The 20,381-nt window shown below is 33.2% G+C and overlaps 4 protein-coding genes across 7 annotated transcripts; all 4 read right to left on the bottom strand.

The window, feature by feature from the left end:
- Window positions 1-1,803: 1,803 nt before the first annotated feature.
- LOC105787482 (AAA-ATPase At3g50940) lies at window positions 1,804-5,605 on the bottom strand. 3 transcript variants are annotated; one of them, XM_012613892.2, is made up of 3 exons: window positions 2,980-5,605; window positions 2,553-2,900; window positions 1,804-2,340 (listed from the first exon to the last, which is right to left on the bottom strand). In XM_012613892.2, the coding sequence occupies exons 1-3, from the start codon at window positions 3,895-3,897 to the stop codon at window positions 1,969-1,971; spliced, it is 1,638 nt and encodes a 545-aa protein (XP_012469346.1). In that variant the 5' UTR covers window positions 3,898-5,605; the 3' UTR covers window positions 1,804-1,968. The 3 variants fall into 3 exon arrangements, with proteins under 3 accessions (XP_012469346.1, XP_012469347.1, XP_052480255.1); XM_012613893.2 differs by having other exon boundaries at window positions 2,559-2,900; XM_052624295.1 differs by having other exon boundaries at window positions 2,065-2,330; window positions 2,559-2,900.
- Window positions 5,606-5,759: 154 nt separating this feature from the next.
- On the bottom strand, window positions 5,760-6,467 carry LOC105787483 (uncharacterized). The gene has a single exon (XM_012613895.2). The coding sequence runs from the start codon at window positions 6,417-6,419 to the stop codon at window positions 5,850-5,852; it is 570 nt and encodes a 189-aa protein (XP_012469349.1). The 5' UTR covers window positions 6,420-6,467; the 3' UTR covers window positions 5,760-5,849.
- Window positions 6,468-7,191: 724 nt separating this feature from the next.
- LOC105787480 (protein ANTHESIS POMOTING FACTOR 1) lies at window positions 7,192-11,121 on the bottom strand. Of its 2 annotated transcripts, none has more exons than XM_052624297.1 (11): window positions 10,936-11,121; window positions 10,726-10,817; window positions 10,529-10,629; window positions 10,283-10,383; window positions 10,127-10,193; window positions 9,928-10,027; window positions 9,730-9,843; window positions 9,478-9,615; window positions 9,273-9,357; window positions 8,810-8,859; window positions 7,192-7,839 (listed from the first exon to the last, which is right to left on the bottom strand). In XM_052624297.1, exons 1-11 carry the CDS (start codon window positions 11,081-11,083, stop codon window positions 7,657-7,659), a joined length of 1,179 nt encoding a protein of 392 aa, XP_052480257.1. In that variant the 5' UTR covers window positions 11,084-11,121; the 3' UTR covers window positions 7,192-7,656. The 2 variants fall into 2 exon arrangements, with proteins under 2 accessions (XP_052480257.1, XP_012469340.1); XM_012613886.2 differs by having other exon boundaries at window positions 10,932-11,081.
- Window positions 11,122-17,436: 6,315 nt separating this feature from the next.
- LOC105787481 (WEB family protein At2g17940) lies at window positions 17,437-19,391 on the bottom strand. The gene is made up of 2 exons (XM_012613889.2): window positions 19,160-19,391; window positions 17,437-18,055 (listed from the first exon to the last, which is right to left on the bottom strand). Exons 1-2 carry the CDS (start codon window positions 19,304-19,306, stop codon window positions 17,615-17,617), a joined length of 588 nt encoding a protein of 195 aa, XP_012469343.1. The 5' UTR covers window positions 19,307-19,391; the 3' UTR covers window positions 17,437-17,614.
- Window positions 19,392-20,381: the final 990 nt, after the last annotated feature.

Genomic DNA, 20,381 nt, shown 5'->3' with positions numbered 1-20,381 from the left:
TTCAAAATGATAAAATTATAAATTAATACATAATAAAATTACATTTTGATCTCTCGAAAATTTTATAATGTAATTCCATTCTTCCTAAAAAGATTCTCGATTCGCCCTTGTCTTTTGATACAATGTTTGACTTTTTTCAGATACCCTTTCCTTTGTTCAGTACAAAGAAAGTTGTAATGGGAATATAAGAAAAAAAATTGGGTGTATTGAAATTCAAAATCGAAATTAGATGTCACCTTTTTAAATCGAGTTCATGAAAAGAGTGAAAAAAGGTGAAAGTTCCAACATTTTACTATAACTTGTAGTCGAGTCATATTAGTATAATGAAATGAGCATGTAATATATATGTTAAGTACAGCCAAGGGGGAGAGGTGTTGGTGCATATGATTTGGTTGGTAGCTCTGTCCACTAATTCATTTTCTTCCTGATTAAGAAGAAAGGGGTTCGCTTGTGAAGAAACAGATGAGAAAAATGGAGCTTTCAGAGAACCGACTCCTTTTTAAGAGTCTTTAGAAGTATATATAAATGAATTTTTTTGGGGTCGGATTTCGAATCAAATTATGATAAATTCCATTAGAAGAGGCAAAATGGAAGGAGAGCTAAAAACTTGATGATTGGTATGGCCTGCAATATTGTATATATTTCCAAGCATCTTGATTGACATACCACCAGATTTTCTGGTAACAATTTTGCTTATGGTTTAAGCCTATGCTTGGTTCTAGTACCTTTTTCAGTGTTTCAAACTACATATCAAACATAATACAGTTGGTGAATCCGGTTGAAGACTACACACAATGGCCTCTGCTGTTTTGCAATATGTCAAGAAGTTTTCGACTGTCAATACATCAAATATAAATCCTAAAACTATGTCGTGATGTTGAAAAGCACAAAGCTTGCATTGCTTTTTGACATAAAATGCATGAACAGGGACTGCTCCTTAAGTTCCTACTGTTTTTTTTCCATGTAATTTCTCTTTACTTCTGTGTTAGCCCCTCTCATATAATCCTTTTCACATTAATACATGTCTTGTCCAAGCAAAAGACAATATGAATGAAAATTCCTTACTTAATGGGTTCAAATTATTATTTGGGTTCTGATTTTTTTGTTTTGTTTAAGTTAGTCCTTAAATTTGATGATTGTTTTTATATTGGGTCTAAACTAGGAAATTATTTCTACATCGGAGCTCGAACTTCTTTTTCAAGTTAATCACTGATCTTAGCAATTGTTCACATATCGAAGCTTAAACGTTAGGGTTTTTAAGTACCTAAACTAGCAATTGTTTCCATCTTTGGTGCTTGAATTTTTTTCCAAGTTAGTTCTTGAACTTGACAAATGTTCCCACGTTGAAGCTTGAACTTTAAGGTTTTTAAGGAAATATCAGGGACTAACGTGGACAAAAAAGAAAAAGGTTCAAACCCCAACGTAAGAATAATTGTCAAGTTCAAAGGCTAAGGGTGTGTTTGATAAACACACCTCAAATCGGACAAAAAAAATTCAATCCCTGATTTGAGAATAATTGTCAATTTTAAAAACTTAACTTAAACCCAAAAACAGTTCAAGGCCTAATATGAAAATAATTGCTAAATTCAGACCAAATGGAATTTAACCCTTTATATAAATGTGGATTTGGCTCTTTAGTTCACAAGAATCTTAGGTATAACCAGATAGTGGAACTGTGTGTTCCTTCTGGAATTAAAACAATTTGGTGTTTATTTTAAAATAAAAAGACACAATTATCATGTCTATTAAAACAGTAAAGAACAAAACCAACCATGGAAGAAAAGACGTATAAAAGCGTCTGCCTGAACCATGAAGAGATATGCATCTTATTTATTGAACCAAAGGCCATTATCTACATCTAATTTATATCAGCAGTTGCAGATTGGTAGCCATGGTTTTGGAAGCTAATGACACTATTAAAAATGGGGTTGATTTCATTCACCATCACTAAATTGAATGTGAGTTTATTTATATTGTGGCCTTAATCTCAGCCAATTTATTCAGTGTCCCACATGATTTCTTTTGCAGTGCTATAATTGCTTCTTTGTAGCTCAACAGTTCCTTTTCCATGTCTTCAATGACTTGTAGGATATTATGGCCTGAAGATCGATCCCGGACTGAATCCGTCTTCTCGAAGTTCTTGTCACCCTCGCCATCCGCGGTTAACTTTGACTTGACCGAAACATCTGGTTTAGGACCTGAAGACTTTAAATTGTCCATACTAGCTCCATTACATGCCAAAGGAAGTGATATTGAAGATTCATGGACTTGGTAATTTGATGTCTGAGAAAGAGATGAATGGTGCTTGGGACTAACTTCAGAGTTGCCATCTGCAATCAACTGCAGAAAGTTCCATGAGGAGATACAATAATTGGCATTATCAAGCTCTAAATCAAGGCAACTCACCATGAAAAAAGTCTAGAAGGGACTAAGTCCATGTGAAACTCCCAATTTTCCAATGCACACACGCATGCATACATACACACACATACATGCATGCATGCATAAACACACACACACATACATACATACATACATACATACATACATACATTTACCTTTTCTTCAAGATGCTTGATCAGGCCCTCAATAGATGCTTTAGGATCCCTAGTCTTCATTAGTTCACCAGCAACCTCAGCAGGGGAAACTTTAACCTTTGGTAGAAGCTTTTGAATGTGGTGAAAAAGACTATGATCAGAAATCTCCAAGTACCTTAAAGCTAGTTGCTTAAAGGCAGAGAAAGTGCAATAAGTAAGGTAGATATGCATGTCCATTCGACCGGCTCGAAGTAATGCAGGGTCGATTCGATCTTTGTAATTGGTAGTAGCAACCAGTATCTTTCCTTCCCCACAGCAGGATAAAATACCATCAAAGAAGTTCAACAATCCAGAAAGTGTTACCTGTAAGAACACTAACTTTTACCCACAATTTCAATGAGTTCACCATAGAATTTCATGACAGCTTACATGACAGACTAACCTTGTTTTGTTGCTGATACTTTATAGGTTGTTCTATCCCAGATTCTCTGTTCTGAAACTTAATAGAACAATCTATGTCTTCAATCACAAGAATCGACCGATTGGCAGTACTAAGCAACAAATTCTGCAAAACAAAGTCTGAAGAAACAGCTGAGAGATTCAAGTTATAGATATCAAAATTTAAATGATTTGCCATAGCAGCAATCAAGCTAGATTTCCCAGTCCCTGGAGGACCATAAAGCAAATACCCTCTTTTCCATACTTTTCCAATCTGTTGATAATATTCTTTACTATTCATAAACCTGTTTAAATCTTCCACAAGCTCCTTCTTGAGATTCCCATCCATGGCTAAGGTCTCAAATGTCATAGGATGTTGAATTATCACTGGTTTTGGGGTCCAAAAATCATGAGCTGCTGTATGGAGTTGCACCACTCTGTTCCTTTCTTTGATCTTGTTAGCTCTTTCAAGGATATATGGCAAATAACACTTGGTGACCAAGCTTTTGTACTCTTTATGAAATGATAGTTCATACCATCTGATCTCATGTTTGGACATACCTTGACTATAATCAGAGAAGTACTTCCATTTCATTGGTATATTTTCATAAACATCGATCATCTCGGTGTTTTTCTCCATGGAAAAAGTGAGGTTCCTTACGTTCTCAGTCTTTTCTACGGTCACACGAGGGATTGAAATAGTGGGAAGCGATTCTCCAAGGTAAAGATTTGCAGCTTGGAAAAGTTGGTTCATCTTTGAACTTTGGTAATCTTTGAAGACCATGGTTTCATCAGTATTGAACCGGCGAGTCCATTCTTCGAACCGTGCAGAGATGTATAACCGGAGCTTTTCAGGCAAGTAATTGTAGAGTGTGGTACGTATCAAGGCAATGGAAGCCAATAATGCCCACACAGAGTTCATGTTCTTGGCCTGTAAAAGAGTCAAACACAAAGGAAAGAAGCAAAGTAGTGTAGTATAAAATGAGTGAGGATTGTGATTAAATAGAAAGACTAGGCAATGACTTTTGGGGACAAATGCTTGTTGGTCTTTGCTTATTGTTTGCTTTTGCTACAATCTAGAGAGAAATTTGGACGGTCGAACTACTTTATTACTAATATTTAAATGAAGTGTCTTGTTTCTGAGTCATATTACCACTAGAGTCAAGACTTTGTCCCGAGCATAGTCCACTACATGAGTTAGCCAACTTTGTTTTTGCCTCCATACCTTTTAATATGTACATTGATTGCAAAAAAGGCAGGGAATCTTGTTTAGGTGGCCATCAGTGATGTCAAGGCGTGGCCCTAGCCGTGCTTACCCGGACCACGCAACAAAAACGCTTCGAGTCATTTAGAATGAGAAACACACATAAAAAGAAAAAACCCTTTCAAATCCAAAACAATATAAGGGTTCTAGCTCGGCTTTGCGCCCTTAACAACACTAGTTGTGACATTGCCTAATGAATTTAGCTTTAGTACAAAAATGTCCCGAACCCTTTCAAGTGAGAAACACACACAAGAAAGAAATCCTTTCGAATGCAAGACAATATTAGGATTCTAGCTCGGCTTTGCTCCCTTAACAACACCAGTTGTGACATTGCCTAGTGAATTTAGCTCTAGTACAAAAATATCTCGAACCCTTTCAAATGAGAGAGACACACACAAAAAAATTCGAATGCAAGACAATATAAGGGTTCTAGCTTGGCTTTGCACCTTTAACAACACTAGTTGTGCCATTGCCTAGTGAATTTAGCTCTACTACAAAAATGTCTTAAACCCTTTCGAATGAGAGACATACAAAAAAACCTCTTTCGAATGCAAGACAATTTAAGGGTTTTAGCTTGGCTTTGCGCCCTTTCTGCTAGAGGTGATCATTGGTTGGGCTATCCGGCCCAACCCGACGGCCCGCCCGAAAAATAGGAGGGTTCGAGTAAAAATATAGGCCCGAAATATGGGTTTGGGCAAAAAAAGGGGCCAAGCCTCAGGTAAAACTTTTTTTGCCTGGGCCCAGCCCGGTTCGAATTATATATTAAATATATTTTTTAATCAAATATATATATTTTGCAAATTTTTTATGTTATTTTGGTGTTGTAAAATTTAATATGGGCCGGGCCAGGCTCGGGCTTAACAATTTTCTTCCGGGTCAGGCTTAGACAAATTTTCAGGCCCATATTTCAGGCCAGACCCGACCTGGACCTAAAAAACGGGCTTAAAATTTTGTCCAAGTCCGGCCCGACCCGACCCATGATCACCTCTACTTTCTGCCATTGCCTAATGAATTTAGTTTTAATACAAAAATGTCTCCAACCGTTTCGAATGAGATGCGCACAAAAAAAAAAAAAAAAACCTTTTTGAATGCAAGGTTCTACCTCGTGTTTGCACCCTTGACAACACTAGTTATGCCATTGCCTAGTGAATTTAGCTCTAGTACAAAAAAGTCTTGAGCTCTTTCGTTGAGAGACACACACAAAAAAATCCATCCGAATGCAAGGCAATATGAGAGTTCTAGCTCGGCTTTGCACCCTTAATAACACTAGTTCTGTCATTGCCTCATGAATTTAGCTCTAGCATAACAGAAAATTGTTATTTTATCAACAAGTGTTGAGTGAACTACTAAAGCACATTACATCTCTTCAACTTAAATTTGAACTGTGAAAACAATATTATTAAAACAAACATTCACAAACCTTGAAAAGTTGAGTCTTCACGAGACACCAATTCATAACACATAAAAGGGCACCACTTATAACCAAATGGGACTATATCTCAGATATGTTATATAGACAATTAGTAAAAGATGTCTCATTATTGCTCCATTTCCCTAAACAAGATGCTACAAAACAAACCAATACAAAGACAAAGCACTATGGTATCATTTCAAGAGCCCTTAAACATGGAGGTAGGAGCCAAAGGAGGAGAATCAAGTTGATAAAGATTAAGTGCCGGTCCAACAAACCGGAAAAGTATCCAAGCACCAATAACAATAAAAATGGAAGCATAAGCAAACTTATTGAGCCAAAACAGCAAACCCTTTTCCCCAACGTACAAGTCTAATGCCTTCTCTGTCATGCTCTTTTCTTCCCATTTCTTTGGAACCGGTTGTTCAATTGCAGCCTTGTTGGTCTTCATGTTTTGTCCTTGCACACCAAACCCATCTTCTTGGAGCTGTCTGCGCCGTCTTGAACCTCTTTTAAACCGGATTTGAATAGGTTCTCCTGGTGGTGGTGGTGGTGGTGGTGGTGTGTCGTTGCCACTTGTTGTGCTGCTGTTATCTGTGCTGCTGTTGGTGCAGTCAAGTTTGGGCAGCCGTGGACGGTGGCGAGGGAAAAAGAGGTGGGTACATGGTGGTTGTGATGGTGGTGAGGATGGAGGTTGTAGAAAGAGAGGGGTGGTTGATGGAGGTGATTTTGAAGCAAGGGATTGAAGAATGGTGGAATCCATTTTCATATATTGTGGCAGGAACTTATGGATATGCTTATCTTTCTTTTATTTTATGTGGGGTGAATGAGTTATATAGTGCGGGACTGATCCTATCTCATTTCCTTTTACACCCTATCATTTCGTGCCATGTCATCACGTTACATGGAAGCTTAATTTAATCCCTTAGATGTATCAAATACTACCAATTTTTTTTAATAAAGAGAAAGTTATTTATTGAGTTTAAATGAGCAATATGTTTACCTACTATTAATAAAAAGATATCAGTGACAATAAAATTAAATATTATAACCAGACTGTAATATAAGACAAGAAAAACTACAATTGAATCACACTTAAATTATTTAAATCATTTTAAATTTAAATTTATCAAACCAGGGTCAATTTAATTTAAAATTATTTCAATAAATTTAATTAAGTCAACTTATTAACTTTTTATAATTAAATTTCAAGTTTAAATAATAAAATTGATGGGTCTATATGAAACACATAAGATCTTAAACAACACAAATTTCTAACACAAGATTCAACATTCCATAATCCAAAGTTCAAATTCTATTATCAATCCATGCACTGTAGAAAAGTTGCAATTGGTCAATTTTAGACTATACTTTTGAATTTTAAAATTTCAATTCTAATTAAGTGATAGTTATTAAATATGTTAAGTTAAATTCTACTAATATATTATACATGTACAATACCATGTTTATTTACTATTTTCACATAATAATGAATTTATCGACTACCATTTAAATCAAAACTAAAATTTCAAAATCAAACATAAGGACTAAAAACGATCAAATTAAAACACATGGAGTAAATCCACTACATACATACAGATAATACAAGACTAATAGCAGAGTAGATTTAATAGTTACCTTCTAATTGGGAAATTTTAAAATTCGAAAAAGTACAAGAATTAAATTTGACCAGGGACTAATAGCATAATTTAACCTAACCCGCTTCAGAAGTTTACAACATATAAAATAGCTGTACAACCAGATGACTACAAAATGAAAGAACGTAAGGAAACTTTGAAATATATACCTAAATTAGAAGCTGGCCTCTCATTCTTACTGGAGCACCTACAACCTGGCTCTTAACAAAATAGTCATAGTTAAATGCTTAAACAGATGCAAGAGACTGAAGCAACAGAGATGCGAACATTTTGCTCTGAATCCGGAATCAGATGAACCTTACAAATACGACTCAAGATTATAAGCACGAAGCATTGAGAGCTGGAGCCCTACTTCCTTCCAACGTATGCTGCCAATTTAGACAGATCTGGAATCCAAAATGACAGCTCGGTAGACCCGGTTACAAACATAAGACTCCCAGGAGCCCACTTAATGACGGGAGGCTCAGTGTCGGTGTTCATCCAATTCCAGTTTATTACAGAAGGTTCACTATTCATCATCCAGCTTGCAACCTAAGGAGTGCAAAGAACAACTATTAGGATTTCCATGTAAAGAAGCTGAATGTTGAAGGGAGGGAATAATTTAAAAGGGTATGAAGTAAATGCTCAAATAGGGAAAAAAAAGTGAAAGTTCCTGCCAAGTCCCACTATTATAGAGACTAGATCAAATTAGCCCATCTATTATTAAAAGGATTAATTTAATCCTTGTACTATTAAAAAGAATCAAATAAAGCCAAATTGTAACAGAGTTAGCATTTACTGTTTAAAAATGACATGAAAACTATTTTTTTCATTTGCAATTCAACTCCAAGCAAAAGATTCCATTTGCAAAACCATTAAAAGCTTTCAAAATATTAACTTTGTTAAACAATAAATGACATATTTTAAACGGTAAATGTTAACTCTTGAAATTTGGTCTTATTTGATTCTTTTCAATAGAATACTTACTAAATTGGTCGATTAGCAGAGGGACTAATTTGATCTGGTTCCTATGATAGAGGGACCTACCAAGTAGGTTCACCAAAAAATATATGAAATTACAAGTTTAGAACTATTAATGGGTAGAAATCAAGCACTAATTTTACTGTATCTTCTGTGGATTTCCTCTAGTATTTTTAGCAGCCAAATCCGATAGAATAGACATAACCACATTCCAGGGGTCAACAATATTCAACATCTCTAATTCAGTACAATGCCTTAGGATATCATTGTGATAATGAGTGTTTCCTTTTCTGGTTTTAGAGGGGCAGTCAAGGATGAATGAATTTTCAAAGCAAATAATGGAGAAAAGTACTATATTTCTTATTATCACTGGGTACTGTAGAAAATGCCTTAAAAACTACGGAATTGAACATCAAAGAATAACCTAAACAGCGATGAAATATGCACACAAGTAACAACTTCATTGTTATCACCAAGTTATGTAAATAACTTAAATAGAGAGACAGAGACAAGATATTGATTGAGGGCAGATGAATCATACTTCTTTTCCACTGCGTACACTCCAAGCATATGCACGACCATCCCCTGAACCTGCAAGTCAGAAATCAAGCAACTTAGATACTTTCAGACTTCTGAGAATCTCCCCAGCTCTCCCCCAAAATTTCAAAACATGAAACAAATAAAACAACTATGAAATGAGACAATGGTGCTCACAAGCTATTTGAGTTTGACTTGAAAAAATTCGAACTCAATTAGGTAATTGTCAAGCTGGGCTCGAGCTCAATTATATCTCGCGCTTAAAAACAAATGTTCAATCAAGCTCAAGCCAAGTATTGAGCTCCAAATTTTGAGTCGAGCTTGGCAGTATTCAAGCTCAGCTCGGCTCGGTTACACCCCTAACTATGACAGAAGATCATTAGAATATTTTATGCTGCTATACCGAGTAAAATATTGTACTTTCAAAAAACAAACTGTCGGATATTTGCCATTTGGATATAGAATACCTGATATAACAAACATTCCCTCGGGGCTAAATGATGCCTCTAACGTGCAATTGCTAGGAACTGGCTTCACATTGTAAGTGGATAACTGAAAACAACAATAACAGAAAAAAGAACCTCACTAAGTATGTGAACCACTTAGTATAATGTTGTTTAATTAAATTTAAAATTTTGCATGAAAGCTGTTTTAAGTGTATGATTAACTCACATGCGTGCCACGAAATGAATCGAGCACATGAATATGTCCATCCATAGTTGTCAAAAGCATGAGTCGTCCATCATTGCTGAACTTCACAACATTAGCATCGGATACATCTCCCCCAACAGAAAAGATTTCAAAAGGACCCTAAACGAATTCAAAGTTTCCAATTCATTACATGCCTTTTCTTCCCCCAAGAAAAAACAGAGAGCATAAAAAAAACAGCGAAACTACAAAATTAATCTTATATGAGTGGTGAACCTTTTCATACATCCTAGCATCGAACATTCTGATGTATCCTCCAAAGGCAATAGCAAAGACTAGCCCTTGGTCATCATAAGATATGGCAGGCCTGCCTTGCACACGTAAAAGGCCCTAGAATACATACAATAAATTTGAGAATTTGGAAGCAATAAAAGCATATCTAAATATCAATCTAAACATACAAATACAACTCACCTGACATTTTTCCGCGCGTTGATCCCAAAGCAGAACGGTTCTATCAAGAGAACCGGAAATGAAACTTTCATTGCGTGAGTTTAGGCTAAGGGAAACAACTCTAAAAAGACAAAACAAAACATCAAAAAAATGCCAATAATTCAAGTTTTAGTTACAGATTTTTTCGGCACAAACACTTAATTGGTATCAAAAACCAAACCTGTCATGGTGACCCTTAAAATACCGCAAGTACTTGTTATCATGCAACGAGAGAAGCCGCAACGATTCTGAAACAATGAAACTCCACCTCTCAATAATAAAACTAAAATAACACCAATAATAAAAACACACACAGAGAGTTATAGTGCTAACATACCATCCCAACCGTTCTTCGACGAATAAATAACTGTCGTTGGATGCGAAGTAAAGCAAACTAGATCAACTCCATACTTTTTGCTATTAATTGTTTTCAAACACCTGAGAAAAAAAATAAATTGCAGTAAAATTCATTAAGGTTTTAGGTTTTAAAGATCGTGATTGTGAAAAATGAAAAAGAAATCCTTCCATTTTTCAAATTAATCAAGCAAGAAAATTAATGAAATATACTTTAAAATCAGCTTACGTAGCACTGGAAACATCATAAAGGCGGATGGATTCATCTTCACTAGCAGTTACTAAATAACCCGACGTTCTGTGAAAATCCATTGAACTTATCCTACCGCTCTGTTAAACGATAATTGAAGAGCAAAATTCTTTAGTTTTAAGCTAACAATTGAAATTTAAAAAAAATAAATAAATAAATTAGGAGGTGGAATTTACATAATCTTTAAAAACCATGCCGATCTCCATGCTTTGAATGATTTCTTCAGTGAGTTCCAACGATACTTTGTCTTCTCTCTCGGATTGCGGCCCTAAACAAAAGCCATTATAAAAAAAAATTAAAAACTAAAGAAAAAAGCAAAATAGATTAGCTGATCAACAGTGAAAGCCATGAAAATGGAATTTTCAATGGAAATTTGACGTACCGACCATTTTCGATTGGCTTCGTTGGTCGGGGGTTTACGATTTTTAGGGCGGAGAAATAGAACAAAACCCTAGAGGCGGTGGCGATGGCGGTGGCGGTGGCGGTGAGAATGAGTTCGATTATTTGGTGTTTATGACCGCCAAGAGGAAACATGCGCGGTTTTTTTCCTTAAATGTGGACCGGGCTTACGTTTAATGTCCGGTTTGCGTTTAGGCGCAGTTTTTAATTCTCGACTATTCTCCGGACCAATACTCCAAATAGTTTGTGGTTTAATTGATTTGGTCGATCAATTCGATACAATTCAAGTATCATTGATTAATTTTAAGTTTGGGTCATTATTAATTGTATAATCGAGTTTAACTAAGTTGAGATAGTGACAAGCTCGAACTCAATCGAGTATCAATTTTAAAATTTAAGCTCAACTCGAAACATAATCAAGTTTTTCAAGCTTAATTTAGTTTATTTATCGAATTTTATATTCAATTAAATTTTAAATCAGTAGTCAAGTAGGTTCAATCAAATCAATTATGATTATTAATTCAATTTTATAAACGATTAAAATAAGTTAATTTTATTGGTAATCGTTTATGAACTGAATTAATTAAATTAATCAACTTATAATACATGTATTTTTTTATTTTTTATTATATTTGTAATAATATAAATGATATATAAATTTTTAACCAAAACTCGTAATCGAGTTTTTCTTTTCTCACACTTTGAAGGAAACATCGTGAAAAATTTTATTTAATCAACTCAACCAACTTAATTAGCCAATGCCAAGTTGGTTTGGTTAAATTAGTTAAGGCCTGATTAAAGGGACCAAATTAATCGAGCAACCTCGTACTTTAATCAATGTGAATTTCTGCTATTAGCACTTGTGTTATGCATAAGTTGTGGAGTCATTATACTCTAAATTGGTCCATTTTGGTGAATGTAATTTTGAAATTTTGAAGTTTTTATTCTAGCTAAATAATAACTATTAAATTTATTAAGTTAAATTATGTTATTTTTTAAAATTTTATGCATCAAACATATTATCACATATATTGTCATATTAGTCGCTATTTTCCATGTAATACTGTGGAAAAACCAATTTTAATTAATGATTTAATGGTTTTCACTTGATACATGACAAAATTTCAAATTTTAAAAATGCAAGGACTAAAATAATCAAATTGAAAATATGAACTAAATTAACAAATTATTGGACCAATAGTGGAATTTAACCTAATAGATTTAATTTCTATATTTTGTATTAGGATTAAAATTTCAAAATTCAAAAATTATTCAAATTTAAAAAAAAAAACAGAAAATTAAAATACAAAAAATTCCAAATCTACACCACACACCTCTAATGTTCAAATCTCACATTTAAATGAAGAAAAAAATGGTTAAAAGTATTGCATCACAGAACCTGCATGGCAACATCACCAATAACATCATTCGCAATCGAATTACGATCACTCGACTCCCGATTTTCTTCTATGAATGCTTTTCTCTTGATGAACTCAATGCAATCCGCCATGTCTTCACTGCGACGGGCGTCATCTGGCTGGTGGTAACATCTCTGAGGGACAGCCAAAGAGTTAAAGTGTTGATCCGACGAGGTCTTAGTGAGAGCCGATAGCATTATGAGACGAAAAATCGCCTCTCGGAACCGTTCGAAAAGGGTCATCGGCGACAAACGTTTGTTTTTGTTGTTGCCTTTGAACCTTGGCATGCATAGATTACTAGTCTTCATTCTTCTTTTTCTCTAGGCTGCCTCTGGTTCTTTTTTTTGTTCGCCGTTGGGGTCATTTATATAGAAGAGCCTAACGCACCATACAAGTAGCTCATCCTACAAACAAAAAAAAGGTTAATTTTTAGTTTTAGCCCCTCTATCATATCTGAATTTGTGATTTGATCCACGTACTTTAATTTGGCATATTTTTTTATAATGTTCTTAGTCAGTCCAAATAATTAGCATAATGTTAACTTTTTTTATTTAAATTTTCTTAAAAACAAACCCTTATTCCAACACGGGAAATTAATGTCAAAATGATGAGCCGGAAAGAGTGGCTTTTAAGGGGGGAAATCACGTCAACATTTTAGATAGAATAGTTAAATAGTGATAACTATTTGAACTAACTAATAACATTTATAAAACTCGGATTAAATTATGTGAAATTAAAATATAAAATTAAATACTAAATTTGGACCAAAATCATAATTTGTTAACATAACGAGTTAGAACGAGTGTTTTTTTAACTATAATAGTTAACACCATTACCCGTTTGGATTAATTAATGATATTATAAAAATCCACGAGAGAAGTCATATTAAAATATAAAGACTAAATATTAAATTTGAAGAGAATAGAAGGGCCAAAACCACAAATTGACAACCTACTTTAAATTATTGTGGGTTTTAATTAATGGGGATTTAAATTAGACTAGCGAAGCATGTTAAAGTCACCTATTTGTACTTACTGACATTCTGATAAGCCTCACATGGTTGCTTTGTGAATTGTTTACATAATTTTAGTGCAATGGGGTTCATGCCTCACCATAACTATATTAATTTCAATTTGGTCCACCTACCCACCATCAAAGAAGTCCCTTTGCTTTTTATACTCCCTTTATTTGCTTTAGATTCTTTTATTAGAGGTGGTTATAGGGCGGGTTGCTTTTTTTCCAGCTCGGCCTCGACCCAAAATTAAATATATTTTTTGAATAATCTCTGTTATAAATTTTGATCATATCTACTTTTTGTGACACAATGCTTAGAACTATCCATAGCCCTTCACTAACCCATGAATAGGAGGATAATGCGCTTCAGTATACTTAAATCCACATATTCTTGCATTAATAATAATGGACACGTTAGTCGAGCTAAGACTCAATCGAATTGCCTTGAATTTGATCTAAAAAATCCAATGTATACTTAATTCTAACTCGACTGAATATGTCACGGTTTTTAATTTTTATATTCTTTTATCAAAATAGAATAATAATTTTTTATTTTATTTTGAACCCCATCTCCACCATGTTTGAAACTGAATTTCTTGTCTCTAGTTTGCGTTTTTTTTGTTTGCAAAAATTGGGACAAGATTGAGGGGACTTGTTGGATTTAACATATTTGTTAATAATCCTCCAAATATATGCAAATTTTTAATTTGAGAGGCGAAGCTAGATGGGAGATAAAGGAATTTGGATTAGAACTGTTCATGAGTCGAGTCACTCCATCCGACTAGAAGATTCACTCGAAAAGGGAAAAAATTTGGGTAAAAATATAGGTTTAGAAAATGGGTTTGGGCAAAAAAATAAGACTCGTTTAAAAAACGGATCAAGCTTCAGGTAAAGTTTTTCAGCCCTACCCGAATTTGCAAAAAAAAGAAAAAGAAAAACCTTGCTATTTTGCTGTTGTTTTACATTGTTTTTCTGTCGTTTCACTATTATGTTAGCTACTATTGTGTTGTTATTGTTTAGATATCGTATAACTCTTGTTTTGTTGTTAATTTTGCTACTATTTTAGAGGCATTTGCTTGTTAAGTTATAGCTATAAAGACTTTTTTTTAAAATTTATTTTCAATTTGTTAGGAAATATTTATTTTAATATTTTTAGTCTTTTTAAAGTATTATATTTATTTCTTTTAAATATAAAAATTTAATACAGGCCGGGTTGGGCCAAGTTTAGCATCTATAATTAGAGGCGGGATTGGACAAAAAGTTAGACCCATTTTTTAGATCAAGTCGGGCCCCAACCTATTAAACAGGTCTAGAATTTTGTTAGGGCCTGACCTGACCCATGGACAGGTCTAGTTTGGCCCTTAAAATGGATTTTTTTTTCATTTAAATTCTTTAAAAAATATAAACTTTAAGTTAATTCAATAATAAAATTACAATTTGATCCTCTTAAAATTTAAAATTCAAAATTATTCCTCCAAAAATAAAAAATTTACAGTTCAATCTTTGGAAAAGTTATAAGTGATAAATTACATTCAAACATTGCCCCTCCAAAAATAATTTCAACACATATGTCAGTACAATGAACACCTCTTCATTTTCGAACCTGCATTTGTTGTCCCTTGTTTGTCTTGTTTTTTTGTTTGCAAAATTTGGAACAATTTTGTCAGCTTATACGAATACATCCCCCTAATTCTAAACTTAGCTTTAGATGAGGCTTCGTTTTGTTTCAAGATCGAGCTTGGTCGAGACCTTGCAATAATGGAGACTGTCTAAAATAACAAGTTGGACCGATTATGCTAAGTTTCGAATCTCAAATTTATTAAATATCATATTTGTAATCTTTTTTTATCTTTAAATAGTAAGAAAAAAACGTGTTCAGGCACGTTCGAGTCTACGTCTTCTTGATTGTTGCAATAGCTAGAAGCAAAGTCGAAATTTTTATTTAGGGATCGAATTGAAATTATAAAATTTTAGTGGGGCTAAAGTTGAAAAGTTATCGTTAAAATGCTTAAATTACATTGCTTATATTTTTAGAGGTGTCAGATAATTTTCCATTTATTCAAAAGCTAAGAGACTTTATTTGAATTGTTTATATTTTAGGAGGAGTTAAAGTGAAAATTTTCCATTGAAACAAAGGGGGGGGCAAGGCTCCTAACATAATTTGATATTAACATTAATTTATTCAAAACCGAACATAATTCGATAAATTTTTAAAATTACAAGTATATTCAAGCATAATAGATGTCTATTCATTTCATTCGAAGTGTTCCAACATTAATCGGAGTCAAATACAAAGTCAGTATTTCAAACTCATGTACAATTATTTGATTGTAAGTCTTAAAACAAGTTTTCCTTGTTTCAGACCTTTAACTTCAATGTTTTCCTATCTCGAGCCATTGGGATTCATGTCTCAAGACATGTTCATTGGGTCTCGAGACTATTACCTAGAAATACCAAAAATGGGCATTATATTATTATGGTCTCAAGACCAAATGGCAATTTCTCCTATTATGCACATTTTATCACATTCAAATGAATTCCAGTATAAGTAAACCTTAGGCCAACATAATACTGAAATGTTAGCTATAACTCATAACTCACTCAACTTAGGTACATGCCTTTACTACTTGCAAAACATAACGAAATTTCACAAAGATATGGTTGAGCTAAAATGTGAGATTCTGATGCTGTTGACACCTCTCGATTGGTCCAAAACCTAATTGGCACCTGTGCAAGAAAACAAACAATCCGCACGCTAAGCAAAAAAGCTTATGATGTTTACATAATCTAAAAATAATGCGTAAATAAATCAAGGAAGTAAACCCGATACGAATTAATTTATAACAAGTCTTTATTAATAAGCATTGTCTCGTAGTTCACTACCTAGTGATTCCTTATGAAATCATTGTTCGGTTTAAGGCTTGGATAACAACAAACCAATAGTCCTTCAAGGCTTAAAATCACTTAATCAATTATCACACTTCAATTATAATACTAGAATCATTGCTATTTCAATCTCATTTTCAAACACATTAACACTTTCATATCATGTTTTCATAATTGAGTATTTCGATTCTTTTCATAGCATCATCGGCCCCCAGGGCTCGTATCTCACAATTCGCACAATCTTTCACATGCTATCTAACATCTCATTTACGTTAAAATTCAAATCAAAGTTAATCAAATAATTCAATCTCAATAATTACATTATAAATATAATTAAATACCTTTTGTAATTGTATATATCACATTCATTTTATTAGCTCAAATATTCAGTCAATATTCATTGGTATAAATTGAAGTAATGTGTGCCCAACACTAATCTGAACATCTAAAGTAATATGTGCCCACGCTCATCGATATAAACCGAAGCATCCCACATAACTAATCCTATAACATGCCAACTACATCCGTAACTTTATCTGATATCGTTAATAGAGCATTATTCTTTATTAATAATCACTGAGCACATCAACTCAAATTAACATATCATTATCATAATGCAATCATATAACCACAACTCGTATAGATACACATATTTCAATTGTAACCCAATCCTCTCAATTGGTCAAGCTAATACATACCTCGAATCATGATTAATCAGAATATTAATTGATTATACTAACTACCTATTAAAGCATAAAATGAGATCAAATTATGAGAGCACAAATTGAATTTGTTATCATACAAATTACACTTAGGGCACCGAATCCATCACCTATTTGGACTAACTAATGATATTATAAAACTATAATGCTTTTATTAGCAAATTGATCCCTAAATATACCTCAATTTCTATATTGGTCCATTCTTTTTGCAAGAAGTGGTCCTTAAACTATCAATTTTGTCTAATTTACCCAAAAGTGTATGATTTTTTTGGGGGTAAAGCAAGATAAAATTGATAGTTTAATGATCAAATTTGACAAAATAAAAGGACTAATATGGAAATTATGATATATTTTAGAGGCTAGTTTACTCGTAAAGCCAAACTAGAAAGACCAAATAATATAAAATTAAAGTATAAGGATCAAATCTCAAATTTGAATGCAATAAAGAGACCAAAATCATAATTTTACTTTCATTCCCTAAACATAGCTTTTGAAGTTTTAGTACAAATTTATAACTTTTTTTAAACTAATGAATCCAACAAAACATTCACCGAACTGTAGAAAATCAATAATCACAATAATACTTATTTTCTCGTAAACCATAACTAATAATGTATTTTGAAAAGTCATTTGTTCTTTGAAAAAAGCCATCCAATCACTGTGATCGATACTTTCCTTCTAACTTTCTTAATTGGTATTGGTTTCTCCATCACTTCCTCTTTGTTGACAGTAACTTGAGCTATTGAAGGTGAACTAGCAAAATTCACATATTTCTTCTTTTGAAACTCTTCAGGCTTTGGCTCTAGTTCCATTTTGGTTGTTTTTTTTATGAACTTGAAATCTTTTACATCAGGCTCTGATTGTTGCTTATCAGACTCTACTACTTTGAGCAAATGCAGATCTTGTTTTGTTTTTTCAAGCTCTTCTTTAAGTACTTTTATGCTGTGCGACATTGAATTGCCTTCCTCTTTAACTTTTTGTAGGTTTTGCTTTGTTTCTTCTAGCTCTGATGTTAAGGTTGCAGTCTTGGATTGACTTTTTCCACTTTCTCGTTGCTGAATTTTCATCTAACAAAAAAATTAAGTAGCCATCATTTTTTTTTACTTTATTAATGATCTATTAAATTTGAATACGAGTTAGTGTTAGAAATGGATACGAATACATGTTTGGCAAGGTGAATGTCATAAATTTTGTAATAAGATGGTTGGTATAAATTTATAAAAATATCAAGGAACAACAATAATAAATTTTGTGCTAAGAGGACTTAGATTAAATTGTTAATTTTTATCGTAGAAACTAAAATACCAAATTATGTCTACTTTAGATCAACCCTAGATATGCCAAAAATACATTATATATGTGTGGGGAGAGGGGGTCATGGTATTCACGTGTACTAGAGGTGTTGACAGGCCTGACTTGGGTTTATATTTTTCAATTTTAGTGCGACCCAACTTGACTCGTTTTATTGTTTAAAAATAATTAAAAAAACATTAGAGCAACCTCACATTAATTTTTATATATTTTTGTAATTATAATTAAATAAAAACATTTATCATTTCATTAAGAGTAGATTGAGTCATTTCTGCAAGCTTAGATGATTGGGTTTAGGCTCAGGCCAAGATTTTTTTTAGAATCGAACATTGACTCAACTTTACCTATGAACACCTCATATGTCTACAAACTTACCACACATATACATGCTTTAAAAATAAATAATAGGTCTAATTATGGCTTTTGTCCCTTTATTTTGTTAAATTTAGGATCTAATCCCTCTACTTTAATTTGACATAACTTGGTCCTTGTACTCTTCTAATATTATAAGTAGGTCAAATTTATAAAACTGTTAGTTAATGTAATTAAAGTGATGACATGGAATTTTTTAAACAATATTAAAATATTTGGCTAACATTCAAAGTTATAATCGGTTGAATACGGTTTGATTGGTTTTCACGTGACTCTAATAAAATGACAATTAAAAAAACCAGCCTTGTCACTTTAACGACAACAATTAACGGTTTATCAACTTAAACCTAATATTAATATTATACAAATAGAAGGACCAAATTATAACAAATTTAAATAGAGAAGTTAATCCAATTTTCAACATAAAAGAGGGACTAAAACAGCAACTAGTCCAAAAAAATAAGCATAGAACAGACAAAAGAGACCACCTCTTTGAGCTTATTGCCATAAATTTCTGCAACTAGAACTTTTTCTCCGAACAACATCACAGCCTCCTTAACTGACCGAAAAGGTGGCCGGGTATCGATCTCCGCCCGCCCAATGGCAACCACGGCACCGCCTTGCTCCACCTCCATGGCTATATAACTTTCAAAATGAAAAAAAAAAAAAAATGCAGTGAATACATTATCAGGTGGTGATAAAAGAGCTCCTTTTAATACAAGATATTTAGCCACATGAAAGTGAAAGGGTCGTTAGAAATGGAGTTGGATGTAATTAACTTAACTTAGAGGGAGCTAAATTAAAATTATTAGTTGCTATTGTGGGGGTTTAGTTTCTTTGCGTCCACTTCACTGGAACTTTGTTAATTGAAGTTGACATTAGGTGGTTGAGATTAGATCCTCCATGTTTTGTTTGATTAAGACATGACCCCGTATGGCATCCACACATGTCAATAGATTAAAATTGCTATTAGTTCATGTATTTTACGAAAATTATGGATTTATTCCATGTAGTTTAATTAAATCATTTTTAGTCCCTATATTTTTAAAATTTTAAAATTTTAGTTCTCACCAAACGATAATTGTTTTAATGCAACAAACATATTATCACGTGTGCAATATCATCTGAGCTTGTTAGTTCCACATATTGCTCACTAAAAAATTAGTTAATGGTTTAACGACGGAATTTTCAAATTTTGAAAAGTATAAGGACTTAAAATGGTCCAATTGGAGAATATGGACTAAACTTATAACTATATGCATAATATAGGGCTAATTATTGAATTTAATCAAATAGATTTAACTACCACTATTTGGGTCAGTACTAAAATTTCAAAAGTTTAAAAGCACAAAATTGATCAAATCAAGGTGTAAAGACTAAATCTACAACTTTCACAAATTATAGGGACTAATGCAAAATTTAAACCATGTCAAAATTTTGAGTTTCGGTTCAGACCCGACCTTGAATTAAGTTGTTTTTCAAAATCGAATCAGACTGACTTGGGAAGAAATCGTAAACATATACTATTTTTAAAGGAGATAAAAGTTGACACCATTAGCCAACTAACTAAGAATAAAAGATAAAATTGAATAGTTGAGTGATCATTTTATACCTTTTTATAGTTTACTCAAAAATGGGTTTGGATGTGGCTAAAGCTAAACTAGACCTATTAATGTGCCGAACTATCCACCCAAATTGAAGGTCTGTCCA

This window comes from Gossypium raimondii, chromosome 2, assembly GCF_025698545.1.
Source record: "Gossypium raimondii isolate GPD5lz chromosome 2, ASM2569854v1, whole genome shotgun sequence".
NCBI classification, from domain to species: domain Eukaryota; kingdom Viridiplantae; phylum Streptophyta; class Magnoliopsida; order Malvales; family Malvaceae; genus Gossypium; species Gossypium raimondii.
This window is presented reverse-complemented; position numbering and strand designations above follow the sequence as displayed.